Source organism: Paroedura picta, chromosome 3 (genome assembly GCF_049243985.1).
Source record: "Paroedura picta isolate Pp20150507F chromosome 3, Ppicta_v3.0, whole genome shotgun sequence".
In the NCBI taxonomy this organism is placed as follows: Eukaryota; Metazoa; Chordata; class Lepidosauria; order Squamata; family Gekkonidae; genus Paroedura; species Paroedura picta.
The window spans coordinates 45,957,409-45,977,070 of record NC_135371.1 but is presented as its reverse complement, the minus strand read 5'-3'; the positions used below and the strand labels follow the sequence as shown (position 1 = coordinate 45,977,070).

The following is a 19,662-nucleotide window of genomic DNA, read 5'->3' as shown; positions in this document are numbered from 1 at the left end:
TTTGTTTGCAATCAAAAATTAATTGTTGGAACATCACACAGAGTGCATTTTATCCTTTTCCCTTCTGTTGTTTCCTTCTCAATTTTTTTTGTGTGTAACCAGCACTTATTTTTATTCCTGCCCATTATATTTATTTGTCTCACAACCTGATTACGTTCCTACAGAATTTGTGGTATTTCCCCTCCTTTGCCTTTCATTCTTCCTTGTCTGGAATGTATATTAATGATCCTTTCTTACCCTACCACCTCCTTTTAAAATTTTATTTTGCTCAACATGCCTTGAGGGCAAATCCTGTTGTATTTCACCCTGTTTTCCCCTGGTGTGTTTTCTTACTTTTAGTCAAGCAGTTTTCTGTTCTTCTCTATAGAATTACTCTTTATGACTACCAAGCCATGTGTAGAACAAACAAAGAAAGTACCGACAGTGCCCATAGCTTACTGGACGTAAGTATAGTTAACATTATGAGCACCCCTCCATTAAATCACATTCAAACAGATTACATGCACATACAAATATGACATGATTCATCTTTCTATTACGGAATTCTTCTAAGCCCCTTTTTATTATAAAGAAAGTATACTGGGAATGGCTTTCCGCATTATCCCATGTCACAAGAAAAAATGTTTTGCAAAAATAAATGCAATGTGTTTCACATTTGCCATTTCAGAATGTTCTACAGTAGCAATTTTCTGTTAGGCAGTAGGAATGTGAAAACTTTATCTGCCTGTCCATTTTGTGATAAACACCTGCTCTCTGGAGTTCATAAATATATACATTATATGTATATAATATATTGGGTTGCAGGTAGTGGTTGGAGAACTCCTGGGATTACAACTCCAGATGACAGAGATCAGTTCCCCTGGAGAAAATGACTGCTTTGAAAGGTGGACTCTAAGGCATTATACCCTGTTAACGTCCCTGCCCTCCCCAAACTCCACCTTCCTCAGGAGGATGCCTTTTTTCATTTCTGAATTTAAAAAAATAGAATGTCCAACTAACAGAGAATTAAATTGTTTAGTGGGTTTCGAACAATATAATATCTAGAACCCAAGTCTTCAATCTGCTTGTTGCTGGAAATCTTTATGAAACAGAATTTGTTTTAAATTATAAAGCTCTTCAGACAGGGTGGAATAACTTTGTATATTCAATTTCTTGAATGGTTGGATAAACAAAATGATGGAAACACCCCAAACCTTCATGGTTTATTAAGTAAACATGTCCTTTTAGGCTTTTTTTTTTTTTTTTTTTGGTGTGTGTGTGTGTCTTAAGCTGTCTTGCTTTCATGGGGTACCAGATAATTTGGAAGAACTAGCTTAAATTTTACCTTGAAGAAAGGGGAGGGGTGCTCTGTTGTTTTTTAACGGAAGAAACAGAAAACAATCTCCATGTAGGTAGCATTAGTAACCGATCTGGATCCCCATTCTTTGCTACTGAATTACTGTTCCTTAAAGGACTTTCAATACATAGTTTTTGCTTCTTTAGCTAAAGCAAGTAAGCAACATTGTAAAGAAGTTTGTTCTTCTACTCACGCTACTTTGTCATTAGAAATCATCAGTATAATGTTTTGTTTCCCTCCTAGTCCAAAAATACATGCATAGCACTTTTGATGTTTAAACCATATTTCAGTTTTCATTGCAGTACCCCCCACTGGCTGCTATGAATATATTTCATATTCCAATGTTTACATTTTTACTTTGCATCAAGTTGTGGCAAAGTCGATATATTTAAATTTGCCAAAATGTAACTTTTTAATGTGCATTTTTTTCTTATTGATCACATTAAGTGCAGAAATGCTTTAACATAACTGTTTCCATGGAGGGGCAAGCAATAAAATAACAATAATAACAAAAATAACAATAAGAACTATAATAGGGATTCTGCATCAAAACTTTCCTTTAGGAACCAAACAATAAAGAATATCTTTGTAGATGACACAGCTGATTTTTAATTTTCTTGGGGGGAAACATGATCTAAGACTCTGCAACATCTTTTTTACTTTCTGTATTTTTTCTCTTATTCTGTAACTTTCAGATGCTTTTTAGCCATCAAGTCTCAGCTGTCTGTGGAAACTCCATAGGGTTTTCAAGGCAAGAGATGTTCAGAAGTGGTTTGATTTTGGGCTGCCTCTGTGTCATGCTCTTGTTATTCCTTGGAGATCTCCCGTCCAGATATCTACCAGGGTTGATGCTACCTAGCTCCCCCAATCTGAAGACTATCCAGGGCAGGGCAGCATTCAGATACCACCCCTTTATGGTTTCACTTTGTTAAAATCAAGTTGGGCACAATTTTTCTTTTCTCTTTATATTTATTGGTAGAGTAATGATGAAAAAAATGACAAAGTTGATTATATTTGCATGAGAAATGGTAGCCCCTAGAAGGCAAAACTGAAATGTGATTTCATTCACTTTTCTTTTTGCCAGTGCTAATCTTTGTACTGGTTATTTTATTTCATTTTTAGAGAGATCGTGATGGTTCAAATGTTATCATTAAAATGTCATTATAGAGCTGTGGTATTTGACTTCTTAAGCCTTCTTCATTTGTAGGCTAAAATAATCTATATAAAGAATAAGTTGCGTACATACTAGTGTATATTGTTTATTCTGGCCTTTTGATTAAGAAAATTGCTTCTCTCTAGCCATATAAAGCCTTCTTTGCTGCAGTAAAGTGGATACTGACTGAGCTTGTCTTGTAAGTACATTTTATTTTCTTTCTTATTTATCAGGTGTGTATGTGTGCAAGAGACAGAGGGTCAATTCTCTGTATATAATTTTTTGACATTTGGAATGTACTTTAAAAACGGCTGGCTTTTTGTTCTAGTGGCTTGCAAAATGGAAACTAAATTTATTGTTGTGGTTACAGTTAAATCTAATATGAATGTTTGGCTGTTTTCAGGGCTGCTTGGGTGGGCTGATCAGAAACGTGTATACTTGCCCACGGGATCTTCTGTTGCTCTGTGACCTCAGGGTTTTCAACCCACTGATTAGTATAGTTGAAGTTATTGGAAGATCCAGGTGTGTTTCTCACACAGTATTAAATTTAATAGCCTTTAATAGTATTTCAAATGAATAGGCATGAACTTCTTGAGTAGATATCACATCCATGTAAGGAGGACACATTTAAAAAAAAATCCTTTTAATTGCAGAGAAAATTATTGGTTAAAATGCAAAACAGGATCAAAATGTATGGCTTGCAGTACTTAAGAAGAACAAAACCAAACAGAACCCAGAACGAAAGCTGTACCTTGGACAATGATTATCAGAAATAATTAATGTGTTCCTCACTAGGAATTGACTAAATTTATAGTATACAGTATATTATGGGAAAGTTCAACATGGAAAAGTTTACAACTAGCCACTGGATAATCAGTTCTGATACTACTAGAAAATATTTTGCTATTTATAATAGAAATAAGACAAGATTTTATTTTTACTATTATATTAAAGCAAGGAAATTTTTAAACTGGACTTTTATAGGGAAATCACAGTATACTGATACTATAATCCTATGCATATTTATGCAGAATTAAGAATAAGTAAAAGAGTTGGTATTTATACCCCAAAGAGTCTCAAAATGGCCTATGATTGCCTTCCCTTCCCTACAACAGACGCCCTGTGAGACAGGTGGGGCGCAGAGAGCCCTGATATTACTGCTCGGTCAGAATAGCTCTGACAGGACTGAGACTAGCCAAGGTCACCCAGCTGGCTGCATGTGGAGAAGTGCTTCCCCACCTAGTTCTTCAGGTTAGAAGCCTTATCCACAGCAAGAAGCTGGCTCTTAAGTCCCTCTAAAGGTGATAGCTGGCTCTTAAGTCCCTCTAAAGGTGATAGCTGTAAATAATGATAGATTCAAGTGGGTAGCCATGTTGTTCTGAAGTAGCAGGACAAATTTAGAGTCCAGTGGCAACTTTGAGTCCAACAAAGTTTTATTCAAGGTATGAGCTTTCGTGTGCACACACATTTCCTCAGATACAATATCATGGAATGAAAATGATCAGTTCAGACTTACAAATGGCGTGAGAGGGCAAATTAACATCCAGCATAATGAAATTGCCCAGGTTCCAAAGACACATAGGAAAAGACAGCAGTGAAGATTTGTTTGCATTCACCTGAGATTGAATTGCATGGGAAACACCTGGCCACAATGAAATTTGCCAATATCTATGTAAAAAGAATGATGGGCAAATAGATAGTCAGTTTAGCTGAGTTATTGCCCTTTTGACCCTTGCCTGACCTCTAAAGTATGGGAGCATCTAGGGGTTTCATATTCTTTGAAGTGGAATATTTGATTCACAGACCAGAAGAAAGCATATATATATATATACTGTTTCAAACTAAATAGTATTATACCAGTCATAGTTACATTACAATCTACTTGTTCAAATAAATTATTCCAATTAAGAGATAAATTAAAATATAGAAGGCATTAGTCCTTCCTGGGGACTTGTTAAGAATGCAGGTTAGTTAAGAAATCAATGTCCCTGTTGAGTCCTGGGGATTCCATTGTTCTGAGTGTTGTAATACCTTGCATTTCACCAGTCTCCCTATCCATTCTGTTCTTAAAGTTACTTTGTAATAAAACAGCTGCTTTGAGGTCATCTATTGAATGTCTTGGAAGGTTGTTTACCCACAGGTTTATCAGTCTTGTGTTTCATGATGTCAGATTTGTGTCCATTTATCCTTTGGCATAGAGTTCATCCTGTTTGTTCTGTGTAGAGAATGGAAGGGCATTGTTTGCATTTGATGGTGTATACAATTTTAGAAGATAAGCCTTTGATGGTGTAATGGGTGTTGGGTCCAGTGATTGTGTTGTCTGAATGGATGTAGTGTCAAAGTTGACATCTGGGTTTGTCGCAAGCTCATGTTCAAATTAGATGATTATTGTGATTGAGGAGTTGTTTGAGATTGTAGGGCTGCTTATGTGCAAGAAAAGGTTTGTCTCCCAGAGTTTGTGTAAGAGAACTGTCATTTTCCAGTAGAACTTGTAAGTCCCTGATGATGTGTTGAAATGTTTGGTGTTGAGAGCTGTATGTGACCACCAGTGGTGTCCTGTTATTGTCTCTTTGGGCCTGCCTTGTAATAGGTTTTCTCTGTATATCATTCTGGCTTTGTTAATTTGTTTCTTGGTTTCTCCAGGTGGGCACTTAAGTTCCAAAAAGGTTTTTTGTAGATCCCTCAGATGAGAATCCCTGTCTTTAGGGTTGGAGCAGATAGGATTGTAGCATAGAGCATGGCTATATACAATGGATTGTTTGGTGTGTTTAGGATGGTAGCTAGAGGCATGCAGGTATGTTTGTTGGTCAGTAGGATTCTGGTATAATGTGGTTTCTAGGCGGCCATTGTGTACTTTTATTGTAGTGTCCAGAAAATGTATTTCTTGTGTAGATTGATCATTGTCAGGTTGATGGTGGGGTGAAAGTCATTATATGCTCGTGAAAAGTATCCAGGGCTTCTTTACCATGTGTCCAGAAGATGAAAATGTCATTAATGAATCACAGGTATAAGAGATGGTGAGTAGATGGGAGTTCAGGAAGCATTGTTCCAAGTCTGCCATGAAGATGTTGGTATATTTAGGGGCAACGCGGATGCCCATGGCTGTCCCATTGAACTGAAAAAACAATGTGACACTAAGTCTGAAGTGATTATGGGTGAGAACAAAATGGTGCAATTTGGTGGCTAAGTCAGTGGAGGTGTTGTCAGAAATTGTATTCCTTATGGTTTATAATCTGTCTTTGTGTGGAATGTAGATATACAGGGATTCCACATCCATGGTGGCCAAAATGGTGTTTTCTGGAAGGTTGTTCAAAGATTGCATTTTCTGCAGAAAGTCTGTAGTGTCATGGACATAACTAGGAAAACTGATGGCATAGGGTCTCACAATAGAGCCCATTTATCCAGATATGGCCACAGTGTTAGTGCCTTTTCATGAGACAATAGAGTGTCCTGGGTTGCCAGGTTTGTGTATTTGGGGTAGAAGACAGAAAGTACCTGGTTGAGATACCTTTTCTATATTTCTGTTTGGGGTCTGAATCCAGATGTTTATATAAATAATAATAACTAAATAATGGTAACACATCAAATTGTTATAGGCTGTGATGTAATAGCAGCTTTTTATGTCAAGACACGATTATTAAATGATATAATTCTGATACCATATAATTCTAATTGTAACAAAACTGGGTATTACGAAATACATTTAATGAGGGGAAACTGATATCTGTAGAAAACAATAGCTTATCTTGGGCTGTGTTTAATATTTATCTTTATTTTGAATAGGATGAAAAGGATTGTATAACTGACAGATGGTGATATAAAAATGTCAAATGTAATCACATGATCTATTTGATATTTTGTTGTTTAGGTTTCTGGTGGAATTTAATCTATGCAACTGGTGGCACTCAGATCTAACAGCAAAGGGTAAGCATGACTCCATTAACAAAAGAGTTCGATGCCTTTGTAAACACAAAGCCGCATTCCACAAAGTACACGGAGCCTCGTGTGTGCAGGCACTTCTAGTTTTCTTCTCTGAAAAAGGAAACCAGAGAGACAAATCACTGTGCTTATGGTAAGCATTGGCCTGAAACGTGTGGTTTGAGAGTGATAAGATGACCGAGAATACTAAAGGGTAAACAATTTGGCTACATCCTATACCAGCCCTTGTTTTAAAACTGCAATGAAATTATTACGCATAAAACAGAGTGTTCAGTGAAAAGCAACATTTAAGATGCTGCTGCTGGAATATTGCACAGCAGCATTTCTTCTTCTGGCTATACTATATTATACAACTGTTGTAAAAATGCCAATTAATTATTTATTTACTTAATTCATTGCTGTTCAAAATCCCTATCTTGGTTCTGCCATTCTAGGGGGCCTTCTCTAACACTACTTTGGCAATACCAGCATTAAAGTATGCCTGTTCTGTCTCCTTTATTCCAGTAACATCAGAAGTCCCATGTCACCTGCACTCTACAGTCACACACTGGTCTCCTTCCATGTGATTTGATCTCCCTGGAAGGAAACATGTTCCCAGCATCTCCCATTCTGTTAGGGTGATGTAAGTAAGAAGTGGAACCTGGGACAAGGCCGGGCCAATGAATGTCAGGCACTAAGCATATATGATCAGATTGAATTCTGATTAATCAGGTCAATTAATTAGATTGTAATCTGGGTGTAACTGAGAAGGGCAAAACCTGACTCACGTGGAGTCACGTGGTTAGGGCAGCATTAACCCACTTTACCCCTTTTTCACATGTAAATAAATGACTCATATTCACTATTATGGTCAAAAGACTCTATGCCAGTGGTGTTGCAACAAGCACCCAAACCTGTAGAATCAGAATCAGAGTACCTTTACTGGCATAAAATTGCAAAGCGTAAAATGAAAATTTCAAACAGTTTCAGATGTAAAATCTATCGTAAAAGATTTTCATTTAAAATTGCCAGTAAAAACTTTGCTACTTTTATAATAGTTGCCGTGTCCCTCACATTTAGTATCATTTTAATCCAGTGTTTCTCGTTAACACAACTGAATTTCAATTTCTTCAGATAATTAGCTAACGGGCGACAAAATACTTCAAACTTAGGACACACCAGAAGTATATGGTACAACGTGTCAAGGACACTACATCCATGTAAATAGTATCTCTCCTGAGGAGGGATCTTCAAAACCTGTACAACTTGTCCTTGACACTGACTAGTTTTAACTGACAGAGTACTCAGAGCTCAGAGATTGCATTGAATTTCCCTGTCCTTTTCTCTGCCACCTGTCATAGTGGAGGACATTTGTGAATATTTCAGAGTTTCCTGTGCTAACAATCTGACAGGAGGAAGGGAGGGAAGAATACATCAGACTCTGTTGCACATAACCATCACTTCTGCTCCTATGTCCTTGGATTTCAGCCAGTGGGCATGTACTGCCCTTAGGTGACCCCTTACAAATCCCGTGGTTTATATTGTCTCACAATGTCCAGTGAAATGTTTTTGTTTGGTTTTTTTGGATCAGTGTCTTTCTTCCTTAAAGCAAATAGAAATAAATGTGTGTTACAGATGTAACTGTATTATTAACTCACAACCTTCCTTCCTTCCTAAAGGGCCAAGGTTTGCCATGACCTCACTAGGTAAAGATACTGCACCTAAGGGATATTCATTGACATGATAGCTGGAAGCAGAGCATGTAATTACACACTTCACCCGCTCTACTTCTTTAATTACTAAGATGCTAGAGAGTACCCCTTCATCCTGATAACCAGAAAGGTATCATTTTAATGCAGCATGTGTTTAGAGATTGGAGCTGGCTGAGCTGGCAGTCACAGGGGAGCTGGTCAGGAGGCACTAAAGAGAGGCAGTTCGGAAAGTCAAATGGTGAGATGTCTTCTCCACTTACTGTACTGAAATCTTTTTTTTTCTTTTTTAACTAAAACAAGCTCCCAGCATAGACTGAAAATTGTGTCTTCCCAAAAATACCAATCACATCTAAAATTCTCTGGAGCAATATGCCTGTTCTCTTTCTTTGTTTATGGAATCTTGATATTCCTCAAAATAGTTTACCTGGAACCTCTAGAAGTCTCTCATCTAAGCACTTCTCGGGCCTCCATGTGCATTAAAGGGGACAACATCAGTCTCTGTGATTAGCTCATGATTATTCTTGCTGAAACTAAATTGATAGGCAACACACTGATCAATAGTACCACAAAAAGGCCCACTCCCAGACACAGACAGAAAGGCCCCAACTAGGAAAAAGTGGGCTTCCCTTGTTCCCAGGTGAGAGCATGCAAATTAGCCCAGGTGCACATTCTATCATTTTTGCAAGACTATCCCAAGGCCTATCTCACCAATAATATCCAAGCTCCCTCTCTCATGGTTCCATCTTCCCCAGAGAACGTTAGCAATTAGACTATATAAAAGAACGAAATAATATTCAGGAGATGTGAAGCAACAGAAACAGTTACAATCAGACTTCCCCAGGTCTGACAGGCTCCCCTCTACCCACCCACCACATTTACAAATGACAGTACAATTACAGCAGGGAGTGAAAGGGGGCTATTGATACTATATTGATGCCTGAGAAATGACAATAGCAAATGACCATGACAGGAAGCTCACAGGCAGACAGATCCTGACGCTGGGTTGCAGCAACTACATCTTTCATGTCCCAGAGCTTGAAAACTCAGTTCCTTAGGAAATTAGCCCCATAACACTGAGATGCGAAAAAGAGTAAGATATTTGCTTTTCATTTATCCCCTCACTTCAGCCGCATAGGGATGTTTCTTTATAGTACAAATTTACCTAAACTGTTGCAAAATGCATGACTGGGTTCTGTAACACTGTAAATGCTGGGCTTTGCAAGGTCCTGTGAAAATTTGTTTCCTGCACTGCTGATTCAAGGCCAGGCAAAGGGGAAGTACATAGTTATCCCTGCTCTCCCCAGATAATTGCATTTTTTGACACTTCCCTTAGCCTCTACCTCTGTCCATGGACAGCTCTTATTCTACCTGTTTGTAGGTTCCCCTTTTTGTAGAGTAAAGCAGGAAAGCCATATTTTTCTGCTCTTAACATTATGTGCCCCTTGGAGCATATACAGCCCTTCTCACTTTGCTGGCATTTATTTTCCTGCTGATTAATTAGTAAATTTATATTTTTCTTCTTACTTTGGAATTTCTTTATGAATGGCTGGTTCTGCTGCTTTGTGGATTCTGTGATGGACATGAATCACCCACTTGACTGTTATACTTATAGAATCATAGCATCATAGAGTTGGAAGGGGCCATACAAGCCATGTAGGCAACCCCCTGCTCAATGCAGGATCAGCCTAAAGCATCCAATATAAGTTTCTGTCCAGCTGCTGCTTGAAGACTTCCAGTGAGGGGGAGCTCACCTCCTCCTTAAGTAGTTGATTCCACTGCTGAACTACTCTGTGAAAAGTTTTTCCAATATCTAGTCGATATCATTCTACACGTAGTTTAAACCCATTATTGTGGGTCCTATTTTCTCCTGCCAAAATGGACCTTTTCTTTAAAGACAGTAGTCTCAACCTCCTTGTCTCCAGGCCAAACATTCACAAGTCACTCAGCCTTCCATCATAGGGCTTGGTCCCCAGGCCCCAGATAATTCTCATTACTCTCCTCTGAACCCTTTCCATTTTGTCCACATCCTTTTTGAAGTGAGACCTCCAGAACTGCACACAATACCCCAGGTAAGGTCTGACCAATGCGGTATACATTGGGACATCTTTTCTTGTTATAATTGGCTTCCCTGGCCAGTCACTGCTCACCCCCAGCTTTGGCCTCTCTGGTGGCTGACCTACAGTGCCTAGTAACCTGCAAATACTGTTCTTTAAAGGTCTGTCCTTCCCTCCACTTTTTGAACATTTCCTTTTTTTTCCTTAGCTCTTCCTGAAGTTCTCTGTACTTACCAATAGGCTTCTTGGATCCATTACCATATGTCCTTCTTGCTGGAATAGTCATGGCTTAAGCATGCAACAGCTCTTATTTAAAGAGAGCCTACCCATCCCTTGTTCCTTTCTCTTCCAGGATTCTGGTCCATGGAATGACTCTCATAATATCTTTAAATCAAAATCTGCCCTATGCAAGTCAAACAGACATGTCTGACTAGACACTTCTTGGCTGCCCATCTTATAATAAATTCTAGGATGACATGGTCACTCCCCACCCAGGGTCCCCATCTCCTTCTCCCCATCTACCAGCTCTTGCCTGTTGGTCAGAGTTAAGTTGAGTATGGCCGATCTTCTTGTAGGTTGTTTCACCACTTGTTAGGTTCTTCCACCATTTCAGACAGGTCAGAAAGTTGTGATAGAATGTTAGGTGCCTTTGGCATTGGCTGCTTATAGTGAGTGAACAAGATGACCAAAGCTATTTAAATTTCTGCTATCAGAAATATTAATGCTGCAAGAACACAATTTCCTGGATATTTGGGGTATAGAGTCTGGGGAGGGAGTTCAATAAAGAAGCTATCTAGACAGATGGTTTGTGACACTAGACTTGCTTACTGTTTATGATGCTGAAACACAAGAAGTAGAAAGTGCTGTCAAGTCACAGCCAACTCATGGCAATCCCATGGGGCTTTTAAGGGAAGAGACATTCAGACAGCTTGCCATTGTCTTCCTCTGCCTACTGATCCTGGACTTCCTTGGTTGTTTCCTTTCCAAGAACTAAATACTGCTGACCTTGTTTAGTTTCTGAGATCTGACAAGATCGAGCTGGCTTGGGCCATCCGGGTTAGGATACATTTTCAAAATTATATTTATAGATTGAAGATTGATTCCAGTGAGTATAAGGTACCCATGAAGATGAAAAAAGCACCCATATGCAGTATATATGCAAACACCAGTGTGGGAAATTCCAGGAGAATGGGAGTAAAGGCTGTGGTGGTTGAAGCTTGGGGAGGGAAGGAAGCTCAACAGGGCAGTAATACTATAGAGTCCATCCACCAAAGCTGCCATTTCCTCCAGGGGAACTAATCTCTGGGGTCTGGATAGTAGTCATTTCAAGAGAACTCCAGGCCCCACCTGGAGACTGGACACCCCCATGCCAGAATGAACAGAGTACTAAGGTTTGGCCATTATTTAGAAGTGCTTTGGAGCAGTTTAGGTTGGGTTCATGGTGTCTTTCATTTTTGTCTTGCATGATGTTTTGGTGCTATAGAATCTTTTTCATGGATAGACACACTAGCTTAGTTCAGAATAGTCTTTAGGAGCTTCAGAAAATGACTTCCTCACTATAAAAGTGGTTCGTTAATTACAAAATAAATTTTATGCATTACCTATAAAAATCACAGGGTGGCAGACGCAGAGTAATGTTTTCATCTACTGCAAGGTGTTTGATATTGTATATCACACTGTCAAATAGTGAGTAAGATTACAACCAGATTCCATTAATCTTTCTCATTTGCTTTAGCTCAGAGATTAAAACAAACCCTGGAGCCTTGTGACACCGAATATCCAGCCTTCGTTTCTGAACGAACTATCAAGGAGACTACAGGCAATATTGATTGTGATGACTGTTTGAAGTAAGTACTTTTTTCCTGCCATAGAACTAGGAGAAAAACTCTAAACTTCCTAGCAAGAGCATGTGGATATTGTAATAAGTCTAATTATATAAGAATGTAAAGGATAACATTCATAGTTGAAAGTTGCATTTATCCAGTTAATCAGAAAATGTATTTGTCAACAATAGTAAGATAGACTTTGGTTAAATCACTCTGAGGTGGATCTAGCTTTCAGACAAGTGACCTTTCCCAACTTATCACGCCTACCTTATTAATTTTCAAGAAAGAAGGATCAATAGATGCTAGCTGTCATCACCTCAGCTATGTGTCTGGGGCATCTTTCAGACAGCCTTAATATTCCAGTTTTATTTCGTTTTTTTCCTTCTCCCCTTGTTTCCACCCAGCTTCATTATTTACTTATTTAATTCATTTATGCCCTGACTTTCTCCCCAGTTGTGATCGAAAGCAGCTTACATCATTTTCCCCTTCTCCATTTTATTCTCACAACAGCCCTGTGAGGCAGGTTAGGCTGAAAGAACGTGACTGGCCCAAGTGAGATTCCATCACACATGAGACTGGGTCTTCCATATCCTTGTCAGGCACACTTAATCACTACACCACACCAGCTCTCCATTGCTGTCCCAGTATTCTTTTTTCCCCTCACTCTTTCTGAAACCTGTTGTTCTCTATTTTTCCCTTTAAAAGGCTTTTGGGGCAGTCTCAAATGTCTGTCCTGTTTCACAGTTCTTTACCCACCATACTTCAGTTGGGGTGGGGTGATGATTATTCCTTTAAATAATTGCTGGCCAGCATCCCAACAACCCTGCATTAGACTGTCCATACACTAAATGAACTGTCATGTCCAATCACAGGGCCCTAAACAAGCATCTTGGCACATATGAACACCTCATTTGTGAGCCATTTTCAAATTCTGTGTGTGGTGCAGGTGAATGAGCCAGGGCAGCAGTGAGAGAGGTGGTAGCCTGATGAACCTGTTGTAGGTGGGCGAACTGAGGTGGTATCAATGGAGCAAGCAGTTCAATTGGCCTTGGATGAAAGGATAAGCCAGGTCTGCATCTTCATTCTCCACTGGCCAAAAGAGGTTTCCCTACACTCACAAAGAAATGCAACCAGAAAATGTATTTGTCAACAATAGTAAGATGGACCCTGCTAAATCACTGTGAGGTGGATCTAGTTTTCAAACAAGTGACTTTTACCAACTTATCACACCTCATTAATTTTCAAGAAAGAAGGATCAGTTGGTTTCCCTGCTCTCAAGCACAGTTTCTGTGAACAAAATGGGTGCACAATAATAATGAAAGGAGCATAAAGACAAAAAAATTCCTTCTGAACAGACCAAGACTAGCATAAGGGTGCTTTGAAGAACCTCAATAATAACCTTCTAAAGCAATATTTCTTTAACTCTGCAATCAGCCATAATCATAGCTATGCTGAATTCTTTAGCTACTGTCTGTAATTCAAAAAGGAGAGGAAGGGCAGCACAGCCAATCAAAACAACCAATCTAACACAGGAAAACAGCTAACTAACCCAAAGGAAAGACATATAGGCAAACCAGTGGGTTTGTGACTGCATAAGACAGTGGGAATCAATGGGGGCATTACATTGGCCCATTACTCCACTGCAAGTACAAAGAACAAAAGAAAACCTGCCCCAAACTGAACAGTTTGGAAATGAAAGTGCACACATAGGCTTCAGATAAAAGTAGGCATTGTGGGATGACTGCTGCGATAGTGCTATCATTGTAGGTGACCTGGGGCTAGGGAAAGCCAGATCGGGACTAAAGACTGGAATATGCTTATAAACCATGCAATGAGCAAACCTTAATGCATTCGTCCTCAGTCCATGGATTGGGACTCTTGGGGTGGGGTGGGGGGACATGGGTCCCTTCTGGTGTAGAACTGTATTTCTTCTAGCCTTTTGGACAGCATTACTGCATAGAGAGCAAGGGCTCAATTTCTACTGCCTTTCTTGACACGTATGCTGAGAACAGCAGTACAATAGCAAGGCAAGATCACTATGTGGTAGAGAGAACCATGCTCTGCTTGTACCTTGCTCTGAGACAGCTACACCTCTTGGTGATTGACTTACATCCCCTCTTCCCAGCACTTTTTGATTACTGCTCATGGTTCTGACATTGATCCTGATGAGTTTCTCACACTGGCTAGCCCTCATCCAGTCACATGGCTTCCTGTGCCGTGTGTGCTGCTCATTGGGTTCTGTGTTCGATGAGTCCCAGGTCTGGAAAGTTGAGCACCACACACGTAGTGGAGTATTTTGTTACCACTGTTTTATGAGAATGTTACATATGGAATGTTATGCATAAATGTGAATTTATTTGTGTGTATGAAGTGCCATCAAGTCACTTCCAGCTAATGGCAACCCTAGGAATTAGTAATATCCAAAATATTAGCAGACTTGCTCAGGTTCTGCAAATCAAGGGCCATGACTTCATTGACTGAATCACTCCATCTCCTCTTGGGTCTTCCTCTTTTCCTACTGCCTTCAACTTTTTTCTCACCTTATTGACTTTTCCAGTGAGTCTACTCTGCTCATAATATGATCAAAGTATAATAGTCTCAGTGTAAACATGTAACCTTAAAGGGAGAGTTAAGGCTTGATTTCATCTAGAAACTACCTTTAGATCATTTTGATAATTTGTCAAAAATGTAAAATTATTTTTGAAGCTTTAAAAAAATAATATGTTCAAGAGCAAAAGGTCTTTGGGGAGCCATAGCTCAGGGGTACATCATCTGCTTGACATCAGGAAGGTTCTGGGTTCAGTCCCTGGCATCTCCAGTTTAAAAAGACAAGGCAGTAGTTGATGGGAAAGACTCTAGAGAGCCATTGCCAGTCTAAGACTCTGGAGAGCCATTGCCAGTCTGAGAAGACAGTACTGACCTTGATGGTCCAATGGTCTGTTTCAGTATAAGGCAGCTTTATTATTCATGTGAGGTCTTAGGCAACATTGACCAGACCACTTTATGATATATATCACAGAGCTCATTAAGCCTAAAGTCAGCAATTGGGGATTGTGGCTCTAAATGCAGTATTTCAGGATGATCTAAGGAGAAGCTACTTCGATCAAAGTATGTGACCAAAAGAACACACTTTCATTGTACAAACCCGATGGTAATAAGCTATTTAACCACACATTACTCATGAAGTTGCACTGTGTTCTCCCATGTAACTACTATGTGTGTTGAAAAGCAACTGAACCACCACAGATGCACATTAATGTTTTAAAGATGAGGCTTTGTATTTGTAGTAAAAATATAGTTCTTTGAAAGGGAAATGGAAGTTCCACTGCTGACCAAAGTTAATGGAGACCATGAACATAATCAGCTCATTCTGTTCCCTAGAATGGCTATACACGTGCACACAATGTTAATGACCAACATGTATCTGGGTTTTCTGATTTGTGTGTCATGTTAAGACTATATAACGTATTTCTAGTATGCCATTATATCTTTAGGCATGAAGTACATCATGCCACTTGAGAGAACATTTTATACCAGTGCATCATTTTCAGTGTTAAATTAACCATTAATGTTGTATCTCTAGGGTGTACCAACTTCCTCATTTCCTCATATGAACCAAAAGTGACCTCAAGTGCATTGAGATGGATCCTATTTCTATATATAAAACATTATTCATTTATTTAGCACATTCTTCTGCTGCGCTCAGGATGGTACTCGTCATGCTTCCCTCTTTCATTTCCTTCTCAAAAACCTTGTGAATTAGGTCAGGCTGAGAGAATGTGACTAGCCCAAGGTCACCAAGCAAGCTTCATGGCAGAGTAAGGGTGAGGATTTTAATTGGAGTCTCCTAGACCAGTGGTCCCCAACCCGCGGGCTGCGGTCCGGTGCCGGGCTGCAAAGGCCTTGGCGCCGGGCTGCGGCTCCCTCTCCCCGCCCCCCTGTAGCGAGAAGCTTGCCAGGCTGCGAGCAAATTGGCTGCCAAAGCGGCCGATTAGCTTGCGGCCCGGCAAGCTTCTTGTTTTGGGAGGGGGGGGAAGAGAAGCTTGCCGGGCCGCAAGCTAATCGGCCGCTTTGGCGGCCGATTTGCTGGCGGCCCGGAGGGGTGGAGAGCGGGAGCCGCAGCTGCCGGCATGGCGGCGCGCAAACGCGCATGTGCGGACTGCCACACACGTGCATCTGCGCCCCTGCTGGGCGCAAACATGTGCGCGCGGCAAGTCGGCACATGCGCGTTTTTGCTGGGGCTGCCATGCGTGCGCGGGGCCTCGGGCCGCCCTCTCCCCACACTCCGGCGCAGCGGTCCGTGGCAGCCGGAAGGTTGTGCACCGCTGTCCTAGACCCTACACCATAGTACATTTAATTTATAATTGTACTTTCCAAATAACATCTACTAGTTCATATTAAGAGCCAGTTTGGTGTAGTGGTTAGGAGTGCGGACTTCTAATCTGGCATGCCGGGTTCGATTCTGCACTCCCCCACATGCAACCAGCTGGGTGACCTTGGGCTTGCCACGGCACTGATAAAACTGTTCTGACCGAGCAGTGATATCAGGGCTCTCTCAGCCTCACCCACCCCACAGGGTGTCTGTTGTGGGGAGAGGAATGGGAAGGCAACTGTAAGCCACTTTGAGCCTCCTTCGGGTAGGGAAAAGCGGCATATAAGAACCAACTCTTCTTCTTCTTCTTCTTCTTAAAACTGTATATATTTTAAGCAAAAAACAATTTTTTGTGAGAAAACACAATGGGATCAATTCCTGTGAAGGAAAACGTTAACACTTAGAATAAGTGTTTTTTTAATATCCCACTTTCTCTACCCTGAGTCTCAGTGCTGCTTACAATCACCTTTCCCTTCATTTCCCCACAATAGGCACCTTGTGAAGTAGGGCTAAGAGAGTTCTGTGAAGGCTAAGAGAGTTCTGAGAGAACTGTAGCTGGCCTAAGTTGATCCAGCAGGCTTCATGTGGGGGATCGAGGGATCAAACCCCATTCTCCCAATTAGAGTATGCAGCTCTTAACCACTATACCAAATTGCCTCCAATTCCTGCTAGATCTGGCTTTTCTTCCCATTAGCTTCTGTGGTCCAATATCCCTACCTCCTACTACCCTCTCACCAACTCTGATAATGATGTTATCCGTTCAGTCGTGTCCGACCCTTGGTGATTCTACAGGAAAGTTTTCGCCGTACATTTCTGTCAATGACTGCTTCTTTTAATTGGTCGATCGATACGGTCATCCCCGTATCGGCTTTGATTATGTCGAGCCAGCAGATCCTTTGGCGATCACGTTTCCTTTTGCTGCTGACCATGTCAAGCATTTTTCTAACGAGTTTGATCGCATGATATGTCCAAAGTAAGTGAGCTTTAGCCGTAATATCTTGCTCTCTAATGACATAGTTGGTTGGCTCCTCTCTAAAACTGTCTTGTTGGTAACTTTGGTGTCCATGGTATTTGCAGCATTTGTCTCCAACACCATAATTTGAAAGCATCTATTTTCTGTCTTCTTTCTTCCAGGTCCAGCTTTCACATCCATAGCTTGTTATGGGGAAGACAATGGCATTGACTAACTGGCATTTTGTATTAAGGCTGATATATTTATTTTTCCATATTCACTTCATGCTTAACATTGCATTCCGGCCCAGCGTTATTCGCCATTTGATTTCATGGCTGCATCCACCACCTTGAGTAATCATAGAGCCAAGAAAAATGAAATCATCAATACATTCAATGTTCTCATTGTCAATCATGACTTTGATGCTACTGCTAGTAGTTGTCATGATCTTGGTCTTTTTGATATTTGGATATAGTCCCATATTTTCACTTTCTTCTATTAGTCTCTTTATCAGGCTCACGTGTCAATTCTTAGCAGTGTTCATCATCCTCTTGGTGCAGATCTTTACTACTATCCTATCAGCCTGTCAATCTTGGTCCTGTAAAGACTGTTCCAGGATTCTTTCTGCTCCCTATTTAAATCAAACAGCTGAGTGGTGGTCCCTGCTATTCAGCTGTTTATAAACGCCTGCTTTCTGCTGCCCACAGCCTTTCACAGGGAGCAGAAAGCAGGACTTAAATAGCTCTGAGCTATAAACCCTGCTTTTGACTCCCAACCAAGCAGCTTCTTTCTTTTACCCACAAAAAGCTGAATGGAGCAGAAAGCAAGGTTTGAATGGCTCTGAACCACAAACCATATAGCTGAGCAGTGGTCTTGCTGCTCAGCTGTTTGAAAACCCCTGTTTTCTGTAGCTTGGGGAAAGCCATGGAGAGCAGAAAGCAGGAGTTTAAACTTTATATAGCTCATAAACCAATACAAACTGGATTAGTTCATGAACCAGCCTCCCGCAAAAGCACTGCAAAAATACAGTTTTTGCTCATCCCTATGTAATTTAGCAGGGCAAGATTTCTTTCCAGATGAAATACCGTTTTGCAACTGATATTTTTAAAGGTAATTTCAGGTCAGAGGAAATAATATCATTCAGCAGTACTTGGATGACAGTCAGTTGGAAACTAAGTTTACAAAAAATTACAGCACTTTAAAAATAATGCACTAAGATCATTTTCATAGAAAATCATTTTGTGTGCCATAGTGGAAAGAAAACCTCTCTGTGTTAGTTATACCCTGATCCCAATGCACCCATTATTAAATGTAACCAATGGTAAACCCAAAAGCAGTGGGTCTCAGTAAGTGTTAGAGACTCAAGGGAACTCAGTTCACTACAATTTATTCAATTACTGTCATTAACAATCTACAAATTGTGATTTAGGATTGATTCAAACATGCTATTTCTGACATGGCAAAATATAGTCCATGGTTTTATATTAACTCATCATAATTTCCATGTGAGCAGTCACTTCTAAGAAAATTCCTCCACATTAAAATTGTACTCCAATTAATCTTAAAGGTATGTTCTAAATCTATTTTCATTATATATGGAGTACACGTTTGATATGGATATTGTTTCATGCAAAGGATTGTGCATGACTTCTGGGGAGGTGCAGCTTCCTCAGAGGGCTATAAAGCATACCAGAAGTCATGGTATAAGTGCTGCTCAGATAATTTTAATGGAATCTGTCATCAGAATATAACATACTTTCATTTTTGTCTTAAGTCAGAGCTTCATGGCTTCAGTCACCTTTCAGAAAAATCAAATCCTGGCTCCATGTGAAAAGTGAAAGCAGTTAACGGGGCCAGGTGCAAAGGGCAGAAAAGGCAACCAGGAGAATCCACCCATATACAAATCAATCAATCAATCAATCAATCACTTAGAGCCAGCAGGGAAGGCAGATCATGTCCTGGTAGGAGTGGAGCCAGCAGGAGCCAACAGTGGAGGAGATTTGAAGCAGGAGCCTGCAGAGGAAGTCAGTGGTGGAGGGAAATGGGAGGATTTCTACTCCTGCATTTCTTCATTCCTCATAATGAGTGCTCAGGATGATTTATTTGTTTCAAAATATATCAACTGACAAGCTTAGAGGCAGCAACCAGTAATGATTTCTATACAGTTTTTGCATGGCTAGTGCACAGTTCATTAAAAAGTTTGGTTCTGGAAAATCCAAGCTAGTCTCCTACAGGGGTAATCCCCCTGCACAAAGGAATTTCCATAGGGCCACCCTGTTCTCTTCTCTTCTTGCCGTGCTTCAGGTCTCAAAAGTTAGGGAAGTCTCTGCATGCCTTCT

The 19,662-nt window shown here is 40.3% G+C and overlaps 1 protein-coding gene across 4 annotated transcripts in view; it reads left to right on the top strand.

Annotated features, from left to right (window-relative positions):
- The window catches only part of CACNA2D3 (calcium voltage-gated channel auxiliary subunit alpha2delta 3), a 774,612-nt gene that overhangs the window by 731,853 nt on the left and 23,097 nt on the right, over positions 1-19,662 (top strand). For 3 of the 4 annotated variants that reach the window (XM_077325515.1, XM_077325514.1, XM_077325516.1), the window contains 4 exons: positions 368-443; positions 2,636-2,688; positions 6,358-6,413; positions 11,909-12,020. In XM_077325515.1, the coding sequence (XP_077181630.1) occupies positions 368-443; positions 2,636-2,688; positions 6,358-6,413; positions 11,909-12,020 (297 nt within the window). Of the gene's footprint in view, positions 1-367; positions 444-2,635; positions 2,689-6,357; positions 6,414-11,908; positions 12,021-19,662 lie in introns of those variants that run through there. The other variant, XR_013229020.1, reaches the window with a different exon arrangement.